Raw genomic sequence first — 19,406 nt, forward strand, 5'->3', positions numbered from 1 at the left:
AGTAAGGGGGGGGTGTTGCTTTTCTCAAAGCAGCTTAAAGAGGATTTGGAGCAAAAAGTGTGTTAAACATGATTGACAGTTGATTCACTGACATGCACAAAAACCCCTCTAAACATATGTTTGCCACACATAGGAAGCTCGGCGTGCTGGATTTTGTTCTTACCCCCTCTTTATGATTTCGATCATTTACAGAAATTTTATCATTTAGCTCATTTTCTGCTTGTGTTTGGATCTTGTTCCAGCCAATAACCATCATCTCTGTGCTTTTCTGTGCGGCTTAATTGCTCACTAGATGCATTTTAGTGGCCTATGATAACGATCATGCAGCCATTTGCCCAGTTAATAGCTCATAAGAACCATTATCAATATTTGATGCTTATAACTCATTTGGAAGGTTGTAACAGAGCTTTATTTCTCCCATTAGAGTTGTATTGTATGATTGGATGATAAACCACATATCTTTTCTTTGTGTCAAATGATCTGGATCAAACTGTACAGGGAATATTATAGGGAATAGTGGAAATGAATGTTCAAGCATTTCTGTAAACTCTTAGTAACAGTTTGTAATAGATAGCACGCAAAGGTTTCTATTTTCCAAATAAGAGGGTTCCTGAAAATGTGCCTTATGTTAGTATTAATATTTCACAACAATAGGTTTATGATCAATGGTGATGTCATGTTTCTTGCTTGTTCTTGGAAGTTTTGCATTGGTTTTTATACTGTTCATATCGATATCAATATGTTGTCCAGCCCTTTGCTGGTCATAAACCTATAGCTACTCATTGTACTCCTTACATTTTGTGGCTTATACTAATTTTAAAAGAGATGACAACTAAGAAACCCATCAGATTTAGCACATAAAATGTAGTATGTCTATACTTGTATGTATGTTGTTGAGTATGGTGGTTAAATAAAACACTAATTTTTGGTGGGCTAGATGTGGCAATTTGGCTGATACTAGTAAATCCACAGGACCACTCTAATTATATATTGTTTGGTCCTAGTTCACTCTACAGATTTTCAGTGTGCTGGTGCTTGCATGAAAATGTGCAGAGACCTATGGGCATTGGGGAATGGATATGACTATATTTAGCTAAAGCAAAAAAGCATGTTTCAACAAACATGGCACACATACATCCTCCGCTACTGTGCTTTCACTTTCATCACACAGAGCTCCTTTGTGCTAAAGAGACCAAAGAGCATAAGCCAGCAGAGGGGAGAGATTTACTGATGAACAAAGTGCACATGTTCCGCTTTATTCGCAACAGTGGAGTGTGGAGAGTTCTCAACTTGTACAGAAATTCCCACTGAGTTATGCTAATCCTACTGGAAAAAAGAGTGTGGATAGTAAATGTCAAAAAAGGGACCGAAATAAGGAAAGTCTTAGTGAGTAAAGAGTGTAGACTAAGATTACCTCTTGGCCAAGGGCTTTAATCAAAAACCACTACAGGATCTTAACATGGAGCCTGTCTGGAAAACTGGACACATAACATCTGTAACATGGGTTAATCACACAACTTCGAGTTGGATAGAGGATACTGCAGTGCCTTATTCTACTCTAGATTTCAGCCGTAGCTTGGAGATTTACAAATGCCTAGTGTTTGCTGGATGTCTACAAATCTCCAAGGTACAGCAGAAATATCGTTCATACAATGGAATAGCTCTATACATATTACTGAACCGTAGCCTACATATTATACAAAGTTTAATATTAGACATTTTAATCCTTAAATTTATCAGCGGCGATAACAAATGCGTATTGTATTTATTTCTCATTTGAAGCTCATTAAAATAAATTCAGAGTCTCTGTTTTTTGGTCTAAAACCCATGAAGGGTGAAGTCTTATAATCTGATGTTGATTAAAAAAATAGTTTGCATGCTGTAAGGATGACTCAAACCAGATTTTTTATCCCCTTTGATTTGAGTTTTTAAATTATGACTAAGCAATATGTGGAATATGTCTAATTGATATATTTCTGAACAAAATTGCAATTTAAACTGTGATTGTTCTGGCTTTAATTTTGAACGCTGAATGTAGAGTGCTCAAATGATATATTTTTAATGTAACGCATTGGGTAGGTCAGGTAGATTTAATTATAAGCAAATATGAAATGCACTTTAAATCAGAGAACCAGTGAATAATGAGAGCATAAATATGAGGTTAAACAGAGCAAAACAAACTCATCCAGATTAGAGAAGTAAGTATATTAATTAAATATGTCAAAAATGAGAATGGAGAAGAAAGAAAACAAAGCTAAAGTGGCTACAGGCCAGCGTTTCTGCTCATCGCTTTTCACAGATGGGTGAATAGCTTTTGAAAGTAAAGAGTGGCTTATTCTCAACAGGGCCTTAAACCAGTGGGTAGGGATGGGCGGTATCCACATTTTCATACCGTAATACCATCTCAAAATACTATGTCAGTATACGTTATTTCTGTGGGGAAGGGTTGCTCTGTCAGGCTGCGCTGAGCCTTATATCTTATATAGCTAAACACAGCCTGGTAGTGCACACAGACACACATGTTGACGATAAAAAACAGTTTCTGGGAGAGAATAATATAATTTTAAATACCGTGGTATACGTTTTATGGTTATACCGCCCAACCCTACCAGTGGGTGGTTTAGTCAGAGTAAACAATGCTGTGTTGTTTGATCTTTGTAGTATTTTGACCAAAGTAGGTGACACACATTTCATTAAAACCCCAGAACTGTTTTTACTTGTAAAAAATTGTGTATAATATGCTTCCTTTAAAACAGTGCATCCAACAGTAAAGAAAGCCTGTTTTATATATTGTATTTAGTGATAGAAAACCCAGAAGCTTGAAGAATGCTCCTGCTCCTACACAGTTAAATAAACAAAACAGTTTTGTACTATTTCCAAAGGAGATATATACATGCTGCAACTCCTCTGGCACAGTAATTCAAAATGTACTCTTTAACTTGTCATGTGATTGTGTGATTATATTGTACTAGTATAGGAAAATAAGGATTAATTTTTCTTCTAAAGATAAAAGACAGAGAATGGGTTTCATGCTTTTAATCTGACTGAATGCTCCCTGGGATGCCTTTGGGAAATGAAAATAGACCTTCAAAATCCTCTAATTCAAATATTCAATAGGTGCTTATATCACCAAAACTAAGCTTGATTGTTCCACTGCGGCTTCTATCGTGGTGAGATTTGATGACAAACAGCAAGACGGTTCTTGCCTGCACTCTTGAATACCACATCTATCATCATAACAGACGCTCTCTGATCTATTAAGTGCACTTTGTTGTTCATAAGCCTCCGTGACAAATACCTTTATTCACCTAAGTGCCCCGGCACTTCCGAGCTTCTGCCACACTCAATGAGCCTGGGTGCCTGTGTAGGCAGCAACTTGCCGAGGGTTTAAAGGGCCTTGTTTGCATTTGAACCCAAGCCACTCCTCATGATGGTAAGGAGCATAGGAAATTATGTAAGCCTGATAAGCAGCAAACACCCTGCTTCCAGTAATTTCGCAGTGTTTTTTTTTTTTTTTTGGTCAGAAATGTGTAATGCAAAACCACAGAGCTAGGGAGGGCACAGTATCACTGGTCTCAACCATGTGATATCTCGGATCACTTTTGCTTTTCTGGGATAACGTTGTGAGATAGATTGCATGTGACTGTAGAATAAATTGCAGTGTTAATCTGTATATGATCTCGTTTCAATAGGAAAGCAAAGGTTAGGTTGAGGGATAAAGAATAACATTGTTTTATTTGCTCACAAAAAGAAGGAGTAGCTTCTTATATCTGGGGTTAATAACGAATTTTAAGGTCTTATAATAAATGAAGCCAGCAAAGTGTGCATTTAAAAGTCTTTTATATGTAATAGATATAAATAGACTGTTCAACCATAAAAATACTTGGTCTTCAAGTCAGTATATATATATCTGACAGTAGGCTGGACAGCATACTGACTTGAAGACCAAGTATTTTTATGGTTGAACAGTCTAATCATACTCTGAGATAAACTGTGATGAATTTTGAATCAATAGTTCGATGTGGTTAAATATCAACCTCTGTTATTTTGTCTTTTCTTTTATTATTTTTACATTTTTTAAAGCAAACTTTAAAAAAAAAAAATAAATAAAATTACAATAGTGAGTGGTGCAAGTCTGATTCAAGGCACACATGTCCATTAGTGGTCATTGAATCATTAACTGATATACCATGATGTTCCTCAGGATTTCTTCTTTTTTAAAACCGACTTACCACTTCTGACACTGTATTAAGACCTCAGCACTTAGTCAATGTTCCAGTAAACCACCGTGAGGAAGAGGAGCATAGAGGCCAGCAGCAAAAGAATATGAGTCAAAGATTTATTGAGTCACATTCAGGAGAGTTCAGAAGGTGAACTGACCATTCCCTCCGCTTCCACTCACTTGTGACCTTTTGTTAGCGCCTCTGAAACCACATGCTCCCCAAGAGAATGGTAGGTCTTGGGTACCTGGGTAATTACTTGCCTTAGCCAGAGATCTCTGGGACCTCTGCTCTGATGCATGGCTTATGTTATAAGCTGCAGTGTAATTTGGTAGCTCTGCAGAAGCTTGATGTTCATCTTTGGTAGCACCGTTCCACTCCTTGAAACGGATGTGACAGTAATTCCAGCAGATTCCCTGTAATCCCAATAATGGTGACTTGTGTCTCTGGAACTAATCCTCTGGCTTTATCCCCACCAAAGGGCAATTAGCAAATTAATTCCACAAAAAATAATATACGCTGCGATTGCTGGTTTTCATTTTTTTATTTAATGAGCCATTTTGCTGTCATTGTTTTTTCCCATTCAAAAATAATGACTCACTGAAGATCTGCTGGACGGTGTCCATTGGTTTTGATAGAGAGGACTATATTTGGTAACTGAGACAGAAAAACAACAAAAGCACTAAATATCTCGGCTAACACTTTTGATGAAATACAATTCTGTGACTAATCTTGTCTTGTGGAGGCTTCAGTAAACCTGGGATTACGATCAGCAAAGTAGCAGGTTTTAATGTTGGTTGACACACTTCTCTTATGCTTCTAAGAGTCCCAGAGGAGTAGTGAGTATGTGGATTGCTCTGCTTATAAAGTAAGGAGGCTCTAATAGGCTTGGGCATTTAGTAGCCATTAGCTTTGCAACTTGCACCTGGGTACTTTTCTGTTCAGTTGCAACTGTCGATTTGCCAGGAACGCACCTACTCAAATTTCATGGAATTAACAGGAGTACTTACATTTAAAATAGTTTGGTTAATAGGCCCCTTAATCTAATGGTCAAAAATAAGAATTATAGTATATCAATTATAAAAATTGTATATACAAAGTATTTTTGCAATAGCAAATCCCTAGTTTTACATTTGTAATTATACACAGGATAAGATGTAAAATAAACTAAATTACAGCCCAAACTTTTAAATGTAGATCAGCACTAGCCTCCCTAGTGACTAAGACCCTCCCAAGCCTCACTGGCACCGTTAATGCATACTCTTTGTGACTTTATGCATGATATCAACTGCCTACAATAACAACCACATATACAATAGTATACGTGTAGAGTGTATAACTGTAGAGTTATGTCATCTTAATCTCACTTTGGAACTGATTTATTGTTGTGGATTTTCCATTTTAATTATGATCTATTGAAGATGTTTCTTATTATAGAGTTTTTCTTCGTAAATGACATACTGATTTGACAAAAAATGTACTTTAGGCTGTTTAAAATCCCTTCAGACTTTCAGATTTCTCACATAACACAACAATCAGAGACCACAGCTGCAGTGGTTTTTAGCGTTTTGTAATAATGTCAGTTTTCTGCAGAGCATTAAGCAGATACACAAATTAGCGTGAAAGTGCCACAGTGCATTTAGATCCTCTTTGCAACAGCCTGACCTGTTGAAGTCCAAACGAATAAGCTCACGTTGCATGTTATTCGCTTTGAAGTGTGATGGGCCCGATCGGCCCTGGCATTCTGTGGTCATTTGCATTTGTTAATGGTCACTAGCAACAGCTACAGCAAGTAGAGAGACAGAACTGAAAATGGAGAGAATTAAAGGAATGAGGAATGTGCACCAGCAGCACTGCCCGAGCGTGTGGAGGTCACATTTCAAATGTCCTTGAATGGTTGTTAGTTGGCTGGTTGCTTTGTTGCTGCTTGACCTGTATGGTTCCCTGATCTTCCCTTAACCCACCTGTTAGGGTGGCGCCAACAGTCTCTTCACTTATCCTGTGCAACCAGTTCTCAAATACCTGGCCCCAAGCTTGAACTGTTCCTTGTGGGTTATATGTATGTCATTGCAGGTATCCCTGCAGCTCTCCTTAGCCCCAGGCTCCGGTTGGATTGACAACGTTGCGTAATGCAAATGCCAGCAGTGTGTAAGCACTTAGGCATAAGTGTGACAACTGAATGCACTTCACTAACGCTGGTTTTGTTTTAAATGTGTCATGCCGTGCTTGTATAAACTTGTTACTGTTGACAGCACAGTAAGTTTCAATACACTTGAATGAGTTTATGTTTTAATAGGGGAGTTCAATGTGACTGTTGATCACAGTTATAGTGCATTAGATCCTGTTACAGCCTGAAATATATTTCTTAGCATGTCATAGAAAATGATGTACTTAAATGTACTTAAAAAACACTGACCAACTGTTTTTTTCATTGTGAAGGGAGCAGCATTAACCCTGTTTACATGGCCTGCATGTGAAGTATCAACCCTAGTCTTTTTAATTGTCAGTTTATGATTCAGTTTGATTCATAATACTGGATCTATAGCGAGGTGTCCTCATGATATTGTAAGGTAGAAAAGGCTAACATTTCTTACTGTAGTTCTACATGTCTGATTTTATAGCATTTAAATGAGTATTTATTCTAAAACTTGGAAAATACAACAACAACATTTAGGCCTGTCACAATAATTACATCATTAACTTATTATACAATATATCAATTTAACTGTAGTAATATTTGCTGACCTCAGTATTCTCCATTGTGTTTACTGGCATTGTAGTTCACATAATAATAACGTCACCTATATGCGCTCTGTTTTTCTCTTGTTTCTCTATTCTGGAGCCTTTTTTTAATATATATATATATTTCAATGTCTGGAATTATACAGGAGGTCCTCGGGTTACGTCAGTCCCGACTTACGATGTTTCGTGGTTACCACACATTTCCCATGTACTGTATAAAGCCTTGTTTCGACTTGTGGCTTTGCGTAGTAAACGTCATAACGCGAACTTCTTGTTTGGTGTGCGCGGCGGAAAAATACATGGTTACGTGGCTCAGGATCGAGGAGGATAGGTGTTAGGATGACACGGAAACTCGGTTTACAACGCGATGTAGGAACGGATCAACGTCGTAAGTCGAGGACCCCCTGTATTTGATTTGCCAAATATTAATTGTTCTTAAAGGTTTGTAATTGCATCATCACAGAAATGGCTAATGTGACAGGCTTAACATCAATAAGATCTTACATGAGTAGTTATGTCTCTTAAATGTTCTGTGGCTGTGTTTTCACCAGGCAAACTAGGCAAGTCATTGAGCTTTATTTGTTTACACTCAAAGAGATATGAACCAGGAATGTCAACACAAAGAGCCCGTTTGTTTGCTGTCTATAATCACCAGTGAATGTACATGTTTAGATGTGTTGAATGTTTTGGACGTCATCACCACCACTGTAAATAATTCTGACAAGTTCCTTTATCACATGGGGATCAAAACGACTTGGTTAGTGTGGTAACAGTGTGTAATCCTGGTTACTGTTGTGCAATAAATGTATGCATTGACATAGGCAGTGTCACATGATATTGTCTCCACTGCGCGCACATTTTCTTGTTCTCTGAATTGAAACAGTAGCTGAAAGCAATTATGAAACTATCCTTAATCTCAACTCTAACAGACGTTGACCTGCGCAAGGTCATGGAAACCTCAACTTGTTTGTAAATCGTCTTGTTATTTTTCTGTTTATTCGTGTGGTGGGTGCAGTGTATGAGTGTGTTTTTGTATGAGGAGGGATAAACGTTCTAATGATGTTTCCCTTTATTAATGTGTTCATCCTAAAAAAATAATATAATTATGTGAACAATATAAAAAAATAGTCTTGATGCTGAAATTCCATATCAGTGCATCATTGTAGATAGCTGTAAATCAGGGCTCACAAGTCTGTACTCTTCAAGAGAGTTGGGTTTTTATGATTTTTCCTGTCACTGTGGGATTTTGGGGCACAGGAAATGCTGGGAATTGAGTGTTTGCTATATTTCAGACTAGTTGCATCATCCACGTGCTTCTCCAAATTGTGCTCATCGATCACGGCCTGTCACAGTCCACAAAACTAAGCTTGTGTCTAGCATTAAAGCCTCTGTGCTTTGCAGGTGCCATCCTGGGCCGCTCGGAGACTCAAGAGTGTGTGCTCTACAACTACAACCCGAGCGCAGAGAACCAGGGTAACCGCAGCGTTGAGCCCTGTGTCGGAGAGAAGGACAAACGGCTCCATTGCTTCGCCACATGGAGGAATGTGTCCGGGACAGTGGCCGTAGTGAAGCAAGGCTGCTGGTTGGACGATGTCAACTGTTACGACAGGTAACCTTTGTTTTGAACACAACATACGTATAGAGCTAGACGAAAAATCTGTACCGATATATTGCAATAGAAAATGTTTCAGTTATGGTGATTTTATTTTAATACACCTATTTGGTGGTTCACACTCCCTACTCCTCCTCCCTCACCTGGAGTTGCATGGTATCAAGCAGAAATAGGAAATATATTGTGATATATATTTTGGCAATATCGTCAAACTCTACCATACGTGATTAACATTACACTGCATTTCTTTAAGTTTATAGGAGCCATATACATTTTTAATGACATCACAATAACAATCAATTACATTTAAAAAGATATACTCACATTTTTAGAATGGAATATGGATTGAGAAATGAATGATACATTATATATATATAATTTATACAGTGAAAAAGCTGTTTTTACATCATATAAATATTTTAAATGCATGCACTGAATAAACTAATGCATTACTCTTGTTAATTCCATCGTATACATAACTCCAAAATTATATAAAATATGTAACATTTAATATTTAATAACATTAATATATTTAACATTTCATATTTAGTTGTATTGAATTTTATTAGTGATGCACGATATATCGGCGACCAATGTTATTGGCTGAGAAATTGAAAATTTTACAACCGATATGTTTTGCTAAGTAATTGCTGTAAGAATATAATAAGATTATTCACCTATGATAAAATTAGCTTTAATTAAATTATTAATATCTGTATTGGGGTGGCATGGTGCTGCAGCAGGTAGTGTCGCAGTCACACAGCTCCAGGGACCTGGAGGTTGTGGGTTCAAGTCCAGCTCCTGGTGTGAGGAGTTTGGTGTGTTCTCCACGTGTCCACGTGTGTTTCTTCCGGGTGCTCTGGTTTCCTCCCACGGTCCAAAAATACACGTTGGTAGGAGGAATGGTGACTCAGAAGTGTCCATAGGTGTGCGTGTGTGCCTGTGTGTGTTGCCCTGTGAACTGTGGCACCCCCTCCAAGGTGTGTTCCTGCCTTGCACCCAGTGATTCCGGGTTGGCTCCGGACCCACCCTGACCCTGAACTGGATGAGCGATTAAAGACAATGAATGAATGAATGAATGAATGAATGAATGAATGAATGAATAATATTGGTATTGGCAACTCCAAGGTGCTAATTATTGGTTATCGTATCAGCCCAAAAAATGTAAACATTGGTGCATCCTTAAATGACATCCATATTACTCGCATGGATGTTTAACTTTAAGAATCATGACTTCATTCTCACAGCATCTCAGAGCTGATCAACATAACACAACAGCAACATTTTATTTATCTGAAAAGAGATCTAAAGTAATATTAATTAAAAATAATTAAATGTTAATAACTATGTGCAGTAGAGCAATTAATGATCAGTTGCTGTACTGTAAATTCTTGTTTACTTGACTGATTTTGTAGTCTTTAAAAGCTAAGCACCACTTAATGGACCTCCATGAATATTTCACATTATTTTAGTTACTGACATTTATAAGTATGAATTAAAATGAAAATAGCAGCTTAATTTGCTTTAAAACTGACAATTTTATTAAATTGACGGAAAAACCCGAGCTCGTTACGGAAATTCTTCACTGGTGGACAACAGCTGAACAACGCCGCGGTAAAACACTGTTATGACTGACTGTTATGACAGTATCTAGCTAGCGATAGCTAAATAACCAACATTATTCATGACAATAGCCTAGCAATAAGCTAAACTCAAATTTAGAGGTACCGTTATTCTTGTAAATGTGATCGAAGTCGAACTCAAATTCATCCGACACTATAAACCTCCGTAATGCAGCTACGTAGCCGCGTATAATCTGAGCCACCGAGTTTAGCGAGTCAAGCTAACGTTAACTAACACCAACTAAAACAGGCGAAGTGAGTGTCCTTACCCTGTTTACCTCCATGTTACAGAGGCTCTTGAACACCTTTCGTTGGTGTCCTTACATGCCCATATTGTTGGAAAAGCGCCAGTGAAATGAGCTACAGATAACGGAGTGAGCGGATGGTCCTTTCCAAAGTGCCCGTTTAAAGTTGACAATTTTAGTCCATTTTCTGGATATTTTGCAATCTTTGGGTCATTTGTGCACAGATGTCCCACTGTACATTGAATTATTGCAGCCAAAAACAACACACCTTTTCATCATCATGCATTAAATTAAGTGCAGCTTCTAGAGTTGTTGTCCACCATCTACGTCACATGCAAGACGCCTATTAGAGTTTCTGAACACCGTTGGGGGGGGGTGCTATTCCTTCAAATAGTAAGAAATAACTTGTTTTCTGACTATCAATAAACACAAGTTAGGAACTCAAATTCCACTGTATTTATTTGTTTGACACTTTTATATAGCTGGTGCTTAGCCTTTAAACGTTGATCAGTGAACTTTTCTTTCCACACTGATCGTGGCAGAGACCGTGGTAAACCCTCATTCATTAGCCATATGGCCTCTACTAAAGATAGAACACATTCCATGTTGAATATTGATACAAAGTCACAGCAGCCTTGTGTAAACATGTTTTCTGGTCGAGGTTTGAACCCTGTTCCCTCCCAATCATAAAAAGTGGGTAAGAAAATCCACCCGGCCTTATCTGTTCATGTGCCCTCATGTGACTGGTAGCTGTTGCGCTGTTGATCCTAGGTGTTTCGATAGCGTGCGAGAGGTGCCTGATCTCGTGGAAAAAAGCACATCTCTCTGTCTTTGCTGCTCCTGTCCTAGCATGCTGCTGAACCTGTTTACCTTGCACCCGTTGGAACTGGATTATATGTTTTATTATTTTTGTTTTATATATTTTTCCCCAGAAGCTTCTTGCCTGTGGTGAATCTCCCAATGGCTCATTTGGCATAAGGGTGGGCTGCCTGTGAAAATATTTTTGAAAAGGACAAGGGGTCCACATTAAAAATAAAATTATGACAAGCTACTTTGTTTTTATTGGTTTATCACCTGTATATAAATATGTGCATTTATCTTACAACCACATCAAACTCTTTCTCTCTCATTCTTCATCCCAAACTGTTTAGGGGTACACAATAACCCATAATAATAAAGTCCCATAATTTTGTACATACAATGAAATAAAACGTGTTTTAAAACACATTCAAAACATTCATAACTAAGACATGTTTCTTAGACAAGCATTTAAACTGGACTAATTTATGTAGTATTATGCATGGAGGTTCCCTAACCCTAACCCTAGGTTTAATCCTTTTCCAACTGCCCTAATAAGTTTTAAAATACTGAGTTACAAATAAGTAAATATATAGTTGTTTAGTAATAGATACATTTACCCCTGTATTAAATGGTATTCATTTCATAATTAGTTTTAACTGTAAAGTTATTTCTTAAAGATATGAACTCCTGAAAACAAGCAACAGTTTAAACTGTCAAAAATTACATTAATAAAATATGATGATGACATAACTGGCTAAATCTGGTTATTTCTTTGTTACTATGCAATGTATGCATTTATTCATGGGCGGAGCCAAACATTTTAAATTACCAGGGGTTTAGCCCAAATGTCCAGAACCATGCTCAACTGGACTCAACTGAAACATCTCTCTGCTGTTCACCAGCGGTCGATGGTGCAGACACTGTTGAAGTTGAACCACTTTCTGTTGCTGAGGGCTGTGATTCACTCCTCTTCACAAACTTTGTTATGTCCATGTTTTCTCTCCACCACTGCTTGCTCAAGCTTGCTTACTGAGGTGAATGACTAACAGGGTTGCCAGGTCTAGTTTTTGTCAGAACTCCAGCAAAAATTACCAGCTAAAAGAACTTCCACGATTGTTTTTAAATCTTTTGGTAATATTAATTAGGCCATAAGTTTTTTTGAACATTGATTTTACCTGTCCAATTAGAGAATTTAAATGTTTATTTGTTTGTTTATTTTAAACTTTAATATCTGAAACTTTTGGTGGGGGGGCATTTGACAAATATTCCGGGGCTTAAGCCCCTTAAGCCAACCTCTCACACCGCCCCTGCATTTGTTATACTTTGGTTGTTGTTGTTGTCGTTGTTTACAGTGTTGTGTATTTGAAATCAGTCTGTATGTTTAATAGCTCCTGTGATATTGATACTAGAGGTACTGATGATATACTCAGGAAAGAGTATTGTTACGTAACTCCCAAAATTAACCATAAGGTATCATTATATTGCTAACCCCAAGTTCAATAGCGCGTGTATGGCACAAGCCTAGAGGAAGTTAACAGCCTCATGCCTCTTTGTACTTTTCATTTTGCAAAGAAGAAAACCTCTGGAATGTTATCTATTTCCCTTCTTGCTTGCAGCCTTGTGTGTGTGTGTGTGTGTGTGTGTGTGTGTGTGTGTGTGTGTTTAGTGCAGGTTTTTGTACTCTTAATCTTTGTTTATCGACTCTAAGCTAACCGGAGCGCACGGCTCTGATGTGGTCTGACAGCTTGAAAGAGTTTATTTTACAAATGCACCTTTCCCTCTTTGGTTTATTTGTTTATACATTGGCTTTGTAGCATAAGGAAACTGAAAGGAGGTTAGAGAGTGGAGCGCCAGTCTGAAATGCACTTTGGCACAAACAGTTTAATGACTGCTAAATGATGCAAAAAAAAAACTCACATTAAAGAGACTTGCTTGTACACAGCCTTGCAGCACTTAGCTTTTTGGTGTTGTTTGAAATATATTGTACAATATTAAATAAAACAACTGAAGCTTTAAAGACTAACCAGGTTTATTGTGAGTATCACATATTTTGGACAGTATTTGGAATAACGGTGAGTGGTATAATGATAATACCATATATCACGTTATTTGAACATATGGACGACGTCATTATTTAAAATAATTTAAATTACCTTAAGCACAAGGCAAAATGAGGTAATTCGTGTGCATTTAAGAGAAGTACAGGGAGGGGGCGCTGTGGGAGCCCTCAGTCGGGTGTGTGGTGTTAACACGTTAGCTTATATGACAAAGCCTACCTGGCCAGCTGTGCTTCTAAACAGTGCAGAGCTGGTCTTATTTCACTTTTAAAAAAATTTCAAACGCTTCTGTTCCTCCAGCACCGAGTCGCTGGACTTGTTGCACCCTCTCGGACACGAGTTTTTACGTGTCTGTGTGGTCAAACGTTTTTGTTTAGCTCATGATGCTAGCCAATGCTGGTATCTGACAATAAACAATTGACCTGTAGTGTTCTCCTCCAACAGTGTTGAGCTGTCCATTACGTTGTTGCATAGCAGTTTTGAAAAGAAGCACTGGTTTCACTTTATTGCATTTTGTGATAGCTGAACCACATTTAAAATTTAAAATGAACAGGAAAAGCAGAAGCAATAACAGCTTTCTGTTTGTGATCTGTCTTCTAGCACTGAGTGTGTGGAGAAGAAGGAGGACCCCGATGTGTTCTTCTGCTGCTGCGAAGGAAACATGTGCAACGAGAAGTTTTACTACAACCCAGACGCTCAGGTCGTTCAGAGTAAGGCTCCCATCACCGACAGAAGCAGCGGTGTCTTTAAGGGTACAGGAAACTCTTCTTTTTTCCCAACTGCTTAACCCTTGCTTGCTTGGTGTTTTCATATAACCCAGAAATTAACCTGCATTTACCTGTGGGGCAATTTGTGACAAAAATTATGGCTTGATTTAATTTATCAACCACAGATATGTCATGTCTGCATATCAGATTTAATAAAACAGAACTGAGCCAGGGCTCAGGAATGAAAAATCAAACAATTTGCTCCCAGCATAATCAATGTTTTAACATTTCTATTCTTGCTTTTCTCCCTAAAACAGACATTCCACATGTCTGTTCTGTACAGTGTAAGGGTTCTTATGTGTTATTTATATTTTTTATACAGTGAGGCGGATCAGAGCCCTGGTATTAGCTTTATAAAAGTGCCATTAAAAAACAAAAACAAGTATTTAACATATTTTAAGAGCTGTTGTGCCCTGACACATTGTTAATTTCTGACTCTGCTCTGCATGATATACTATTGATCTTTCTCTTTTTCATCCTCTGTCACTAAGCTCCATTGATGGTTCAGAATCTGGTGTTTTTTGATACAATTACTGATCCTTCCCTCCTAAATCAGCTCTCTGGCCAAAGGACCCTTCCAGCACCCACCCATATGTCTACGCACACAGGCTCTGTTCTGAGTATGGTAGTTAACAGTAAACAGGATGAAGCAGAACACCACTACAGCCAAAACAATACCATACCACATTGTTAGAGAGCCAGATACTGCTATTCCAAATGTTGCAGGCTGGCACGTAGATTTCCTTATTTGAAAAAAACAAAAAAATACAAAAAAAGGTGACGAATGCCAGCCGCTAAAACATCAGCGCAAAATAAACTGATAACACGATAACACTATCTTTGTCCCATATTGAATCAACGGAATTTACCTCATCTTTCAGTCATCACAGCAGTCAGTCGACATACCGCTGTGTTTTCTAGTTACCACTGTGTGTGTCGGGTTTCTTTTCTCTATTCAGCATTGCAGACTGGATCCTGGGGAGTGCCTCGAAATGTTTTCAGTTTTCTAACTGCTTGCAGGTGTCCTGGTGAATCTTGGGGCTAAGTGAGCTTTGCTGATTTTTGTCAAACAGACTCAAAATGGAATAACAACGTCAAAATACTGTTTTAGCTTAGTGATCTCTATTCAGTTTTCCATTTTAAATCAATTCCCTTTCTTTCTTTACTTCAAAATGACTATCGGTACAGTCACATCAGTATGTGCTACCATTAATTTGCTTCCATTTAACAGGGTGTTCACGGATATTTAAAAAGTCTTAAATACCTTTATCTAAAAAATAAAAAGTCCTCAGTGTGTCGTAAAAATGTCTAAAAATCTCTTAAAAGTCTTAAAAATGCCATGGACAATAAATACACTATTGTTTTTATTTTATTTTTGCAGTTTCCTAATGTTATATGCAAATTAGCTTACATTTACTTCTGTTTAAATGGCAAACTTACTGCTACTTATTCTAAGGGACTGACAGAAATTATTTTGTTATTTTGTGTCAAATTTAAAGTGTCATGCTTAAGTAATGTCGTAGCTTGTAGCAAGTCATGTCTATAAGATTAACCTTGAATTTCTAGTGATGTAATGTTACCTGGATTCACAGAGCCATTGCTGTGAGATCAGGGCTGTTTTTTGAAGAACCTCTTACATGTTTCTCTTAGGAAATCCTAAACAACAGTTGTTAAAGTTTTTATATTCACAGCATTGAACGATGCGCTCTTATAGACAGATTTACAGTATTAATCATGTTATAGAGGAAGGCGAGTGCAGGGGGACAAGAACATAGTGTTCTTGTCTGAGTTGGGAATATAACCCCAGTCTGACAAGGACATCTCCAAATCCTTTCTCTGTAATAATCCTTCTTTAAAATAAAAGTTTCTCTTTAAAATCTTAATACATTAATATGAGAAAAAACTAGGCCACTCTCGGCAAAGTCTTGAGTAGAGCAACAGTCAAAATTGGGAAATGCCCTGTCTTCTAAAATCAGACTAAAAATAATAGTGTAGACCCAGTTCAGTTAACCATTTGCATCCTTAGGGACATCTTTATTCAAATTCTTAGCTACTCTTTCAGTCTTGGTTACAAACAGGTGCCACAAATACAGCACCTACGTTATTATTTGCTTGGGGTTTACATTTCTTCTTCTGCCTTCGGTGTCACATGGGTGCAGTCTTTGTACATTTTTTGTACATTTGAAAAAAGAATATTTACTTATTCAAACAATGGAACAGTCCAGCAATTGCAACAAGTGTTTAACCAAATCTGATAAAGCAGGAATGCTCTGTATCGTTTGATGAGCTTGCATGCAAATTAATAAAGAAATTATGGTTAAATTAATTTACATTCTATAAAACTTTGATTTGTGGGAATGTTACCACTGTGACTATTCTTAGAGCCGTGTCCGTGCCTGCAGCGGCATGACGTTTAGGCTCGCGAGATGTCTTTCAGATTAGTGGCGCTGATCTGGCCGCTTTATCTCTGCTCAGCTAACAGGCCACACTGTCAAACATCCTCTTAGCCAAATGAGGGATGGAGGGAGGTGCGTGAGTGGACACCAGGGACAATGTCTGCAGCCACTGAGTAGTCTAGTGGGTCAGTTGAATTCCAGGGGCCGGTTTCTGTGGGCTGGCGACTTTAATAAAACACACACAAACACAGGAACTCATACATAAGCAATACATTCTACTGTTAGCAGTATTTTTAGTAATAAATGGGAAGTGGATGAACCATTTCGTTTTGTTGGTTGTGTCATAGGAACTCAGTTAACAAAGTGTTGTTTATAGCATATTAAGTGACATGATTACTGTTGTATTGATTATGTTTTTATTTTTATCACTGTCTGGTGACTCACTTACTTACTCACGCTAACAAATAAGAAAGTGTAGGCAAAGAAGAAAATAAAAACGATCAGATTTTCAAAAAAAGTTCTTGGCCTGCATGTTGATAATACATAAGTATTTTTCTGCAGATGTCTCTTAAGCCCAGTTCGGACGGGATTAGTTTTACCTGTGGACATGGGGTAAAGTAATTATTACCAGAGGATCTCAGTAGTTTTAATCCCGTTCTAATAGATGATTTCAGTCATTTTCCCAGAGTTTGCGCTCCTATTTCATGAAAGATTCCTGAGCCTTTTACCTACTGTAAAAAGAGTGCAAATCCAGTGCAAACTGACATGTGGGGGAATATTACGTCATATCCCGGGTAAAAGGAGGCATTTAGTGATTAAATATATTGTTTAAGTTCAGTGGCTGGACAAAGCACCAATATCCACAAAACAACCTGAGGAATCACTCAGTGGAGTGACATTTCTGGTAGGTTACTTGCAAAGTAGTATGCTCCATACTTATTATTATGACCACGTGTCCTACACTTTAAGTTAACATTAAACTGTTTTGTAATATCAGTTCTAATAACTGTGAAGGATTAGCCATCTTCTGAAAGTTGTGACAGTCTAAAAACTCCAGTAGCTCTGATGTGTCTGATCCACGCTGTTTGGAATTCAGTAGCCACTCCCATGTCTTTTATTTTCACTGAGATTTTTTATATGGTGTGAATCCACCACAAATATTACTGACATTTTGTGGAAAATACATTACCCCAGCTCCCCACCTATATTGTTTTATGATGCTTTATTTAAAAAGGCTCTGTCTGAGTGTTTGATTTACTGAATACACTTATATTAGAGTGTTACAGGCCTAATTATGGAAGAGCATCAGTATCACAATGAAAATAAAAGTATAATATACATAAAAGTGTGCTGTTGGCTTCACCCTGATTGGCTGACTGAGGTGGAAGATAGTGAAAATGAAAATACAATCTGCTCAGTTTGCATTTTCATAAGTTTTTTGACACTAGGGCTGAAAATGTTATTGAAAAGAGAATAGGTGCTGTTTGCTCTTTAAAGGCTAAGCACCAGCTATATGAAAGTGTCAAACAAATAAATACAGTGGAATTTGAGTTCCTAACTTGTGTTTATTGTTAGAAAACATTTTTTTTTTCTTACTAATTCAAGGATTAAGTTTTAAAGGCCGTTAATTCATACTTATATATGTCGGTAAGTAAAATAATGTGAAATATTCATGGAGGTCCATTAAGTGGTGCTTAGCCTTTAACGTTTGAATTTCGCCATCTGTCTAGTATGAGTGTGAGTTTGAGAATTACATTTCAAGTGCATTCTCACAGTGCAAATGCATATTAAATGTCGTATCATTTTGACACATGTTAATTCAAATTGGGAAATCATTTTTTGTTTAAGTAAAGATACTCATTAAGCATTCAAATCTCTGTGTTTGATATATCAATAGAAGGTTACCAAACTGCAAATGTAAATGAAGTTATTGAGTTTGAATTTGAATTTTGAGCTGAGACTGGCATGTATGAATGGGAAATTTACATTTAAACTTAGTATTATATGGTCATTTTGCATGCTATATTTTCATTTTAACCTTGATACTGATATTCTTCCATAACAAATCACTACCAATATTTATGTCAGATAAAATAAATTGGTAACAGTTGAGCTCTATCTAGCAAGTGTATGTTGTCTATTTCCACTTTAGTAGCAGTGTTTGCTTGTCTAGTAGCAGTGGGAAAAAAGCATTTTTAGCTGCAGTATACGGTTAAATAAATAAAAAAATAGCCTATTAAACAGAGGAAGTGCTTTAGTAACTGCTTTATTTTGAAGAGTGCAGCATTGCAAGGGCTCGGTTGGTATTTATCTCCCAATGTCCCTTGAAGAATGTCTGCATGATGTGCGTAGGTTCACACTGAGATAAGACAACTTAGTTTAGTGATTATATGCATCTGCCAAATCTGAAAAAAAAAAAAACTTTCTGGCGTACTGTAGCAACAGTTTATAATTTCCAAGTCCTTGCCAGAGCCAAGTACAGGAAAAGGTGGGCATGGTACATTGAGAAATATTTTCTTTGTGATAAAAGGCTGTGGGAACAAAAAAACACTGCTGTTGCAAAACATCTTACTGTTGTTTTAGCCACATTATTCCTGTCGACAAGGATTTTAAAGTTTAAGTTTTTACATGCCATTGATGTAGCGTGCTGATATTTAGATGTCGATGTTGGCTAACTTCGGTTTCCTCTCAGATTAGGGGGCAAAAAGGTGGGGTCCAACTCTGAGCTTATGCAATTGCAGGCCTATTTTCAGCATTGACTCACTCAATATGGAATGCCCTAGATATTAAACGCAAAAGCCCACAGGGATGCAGAGAATTACATTAAGCACACCTCGCAATTTGAACGAGCAGAGTGTGTTTCATGACCTTGCGACCAGGGCACTTTTCATGCCCGTGTGTGTGTGTGTGCGCTTGCTGTGGCAATCCCAATAAACCCTCCAGC

At 37.5% G+C, this 19,406-nt stretch overlaps 1 protein-coding gene across 2 annotated transcripts in view; it reads left to right on the forward strand.

The window, feature by feature from the left end:
- Window positions 1-19,406, forward strand: part of acvr2aa (activin A receptor type 2Aa) — a 58,791-nt gene that overhangs the window by 12,243 nt on the left and 27,142 nt on the right. Inside the window, exons 2-3 of one of the 2 annotated variants that reach the window (XM_066686130.1) lie at window positions 8,364-8,571; window positions 13,900-14,051. In XM_066686130.1, the coding sequence (XP_066542227.1) occupies window positions 8,364-8,571; window positions 13,900-14,051 (360 nt within the window). The remainder of the gene's footprint in view (window positions 1-8,363; window positions 8,572-13,899; window positions 14,052-19,406) is intronic. The other variant, XM_066686131.1, reaches the window with a different exon arrangement.

The sequence above is a fragment of the Hoplias malabaricus genome, chromosome 12 (assembly GCF_029633855.1).
Source record: "Hoplias malabaricus isolate fHopMal1 chromosome 12, fHopMal1.hap1, whole genome shotgun sequence".
In the NCBI taxonomy this organism is placed as follows: domain Eukaryota; kingdom Metazoa; phylum Chordata; class Actinopteri; order Characiformes; family Erythrinidae; genus Hoplias; species Hoplias malabaricus.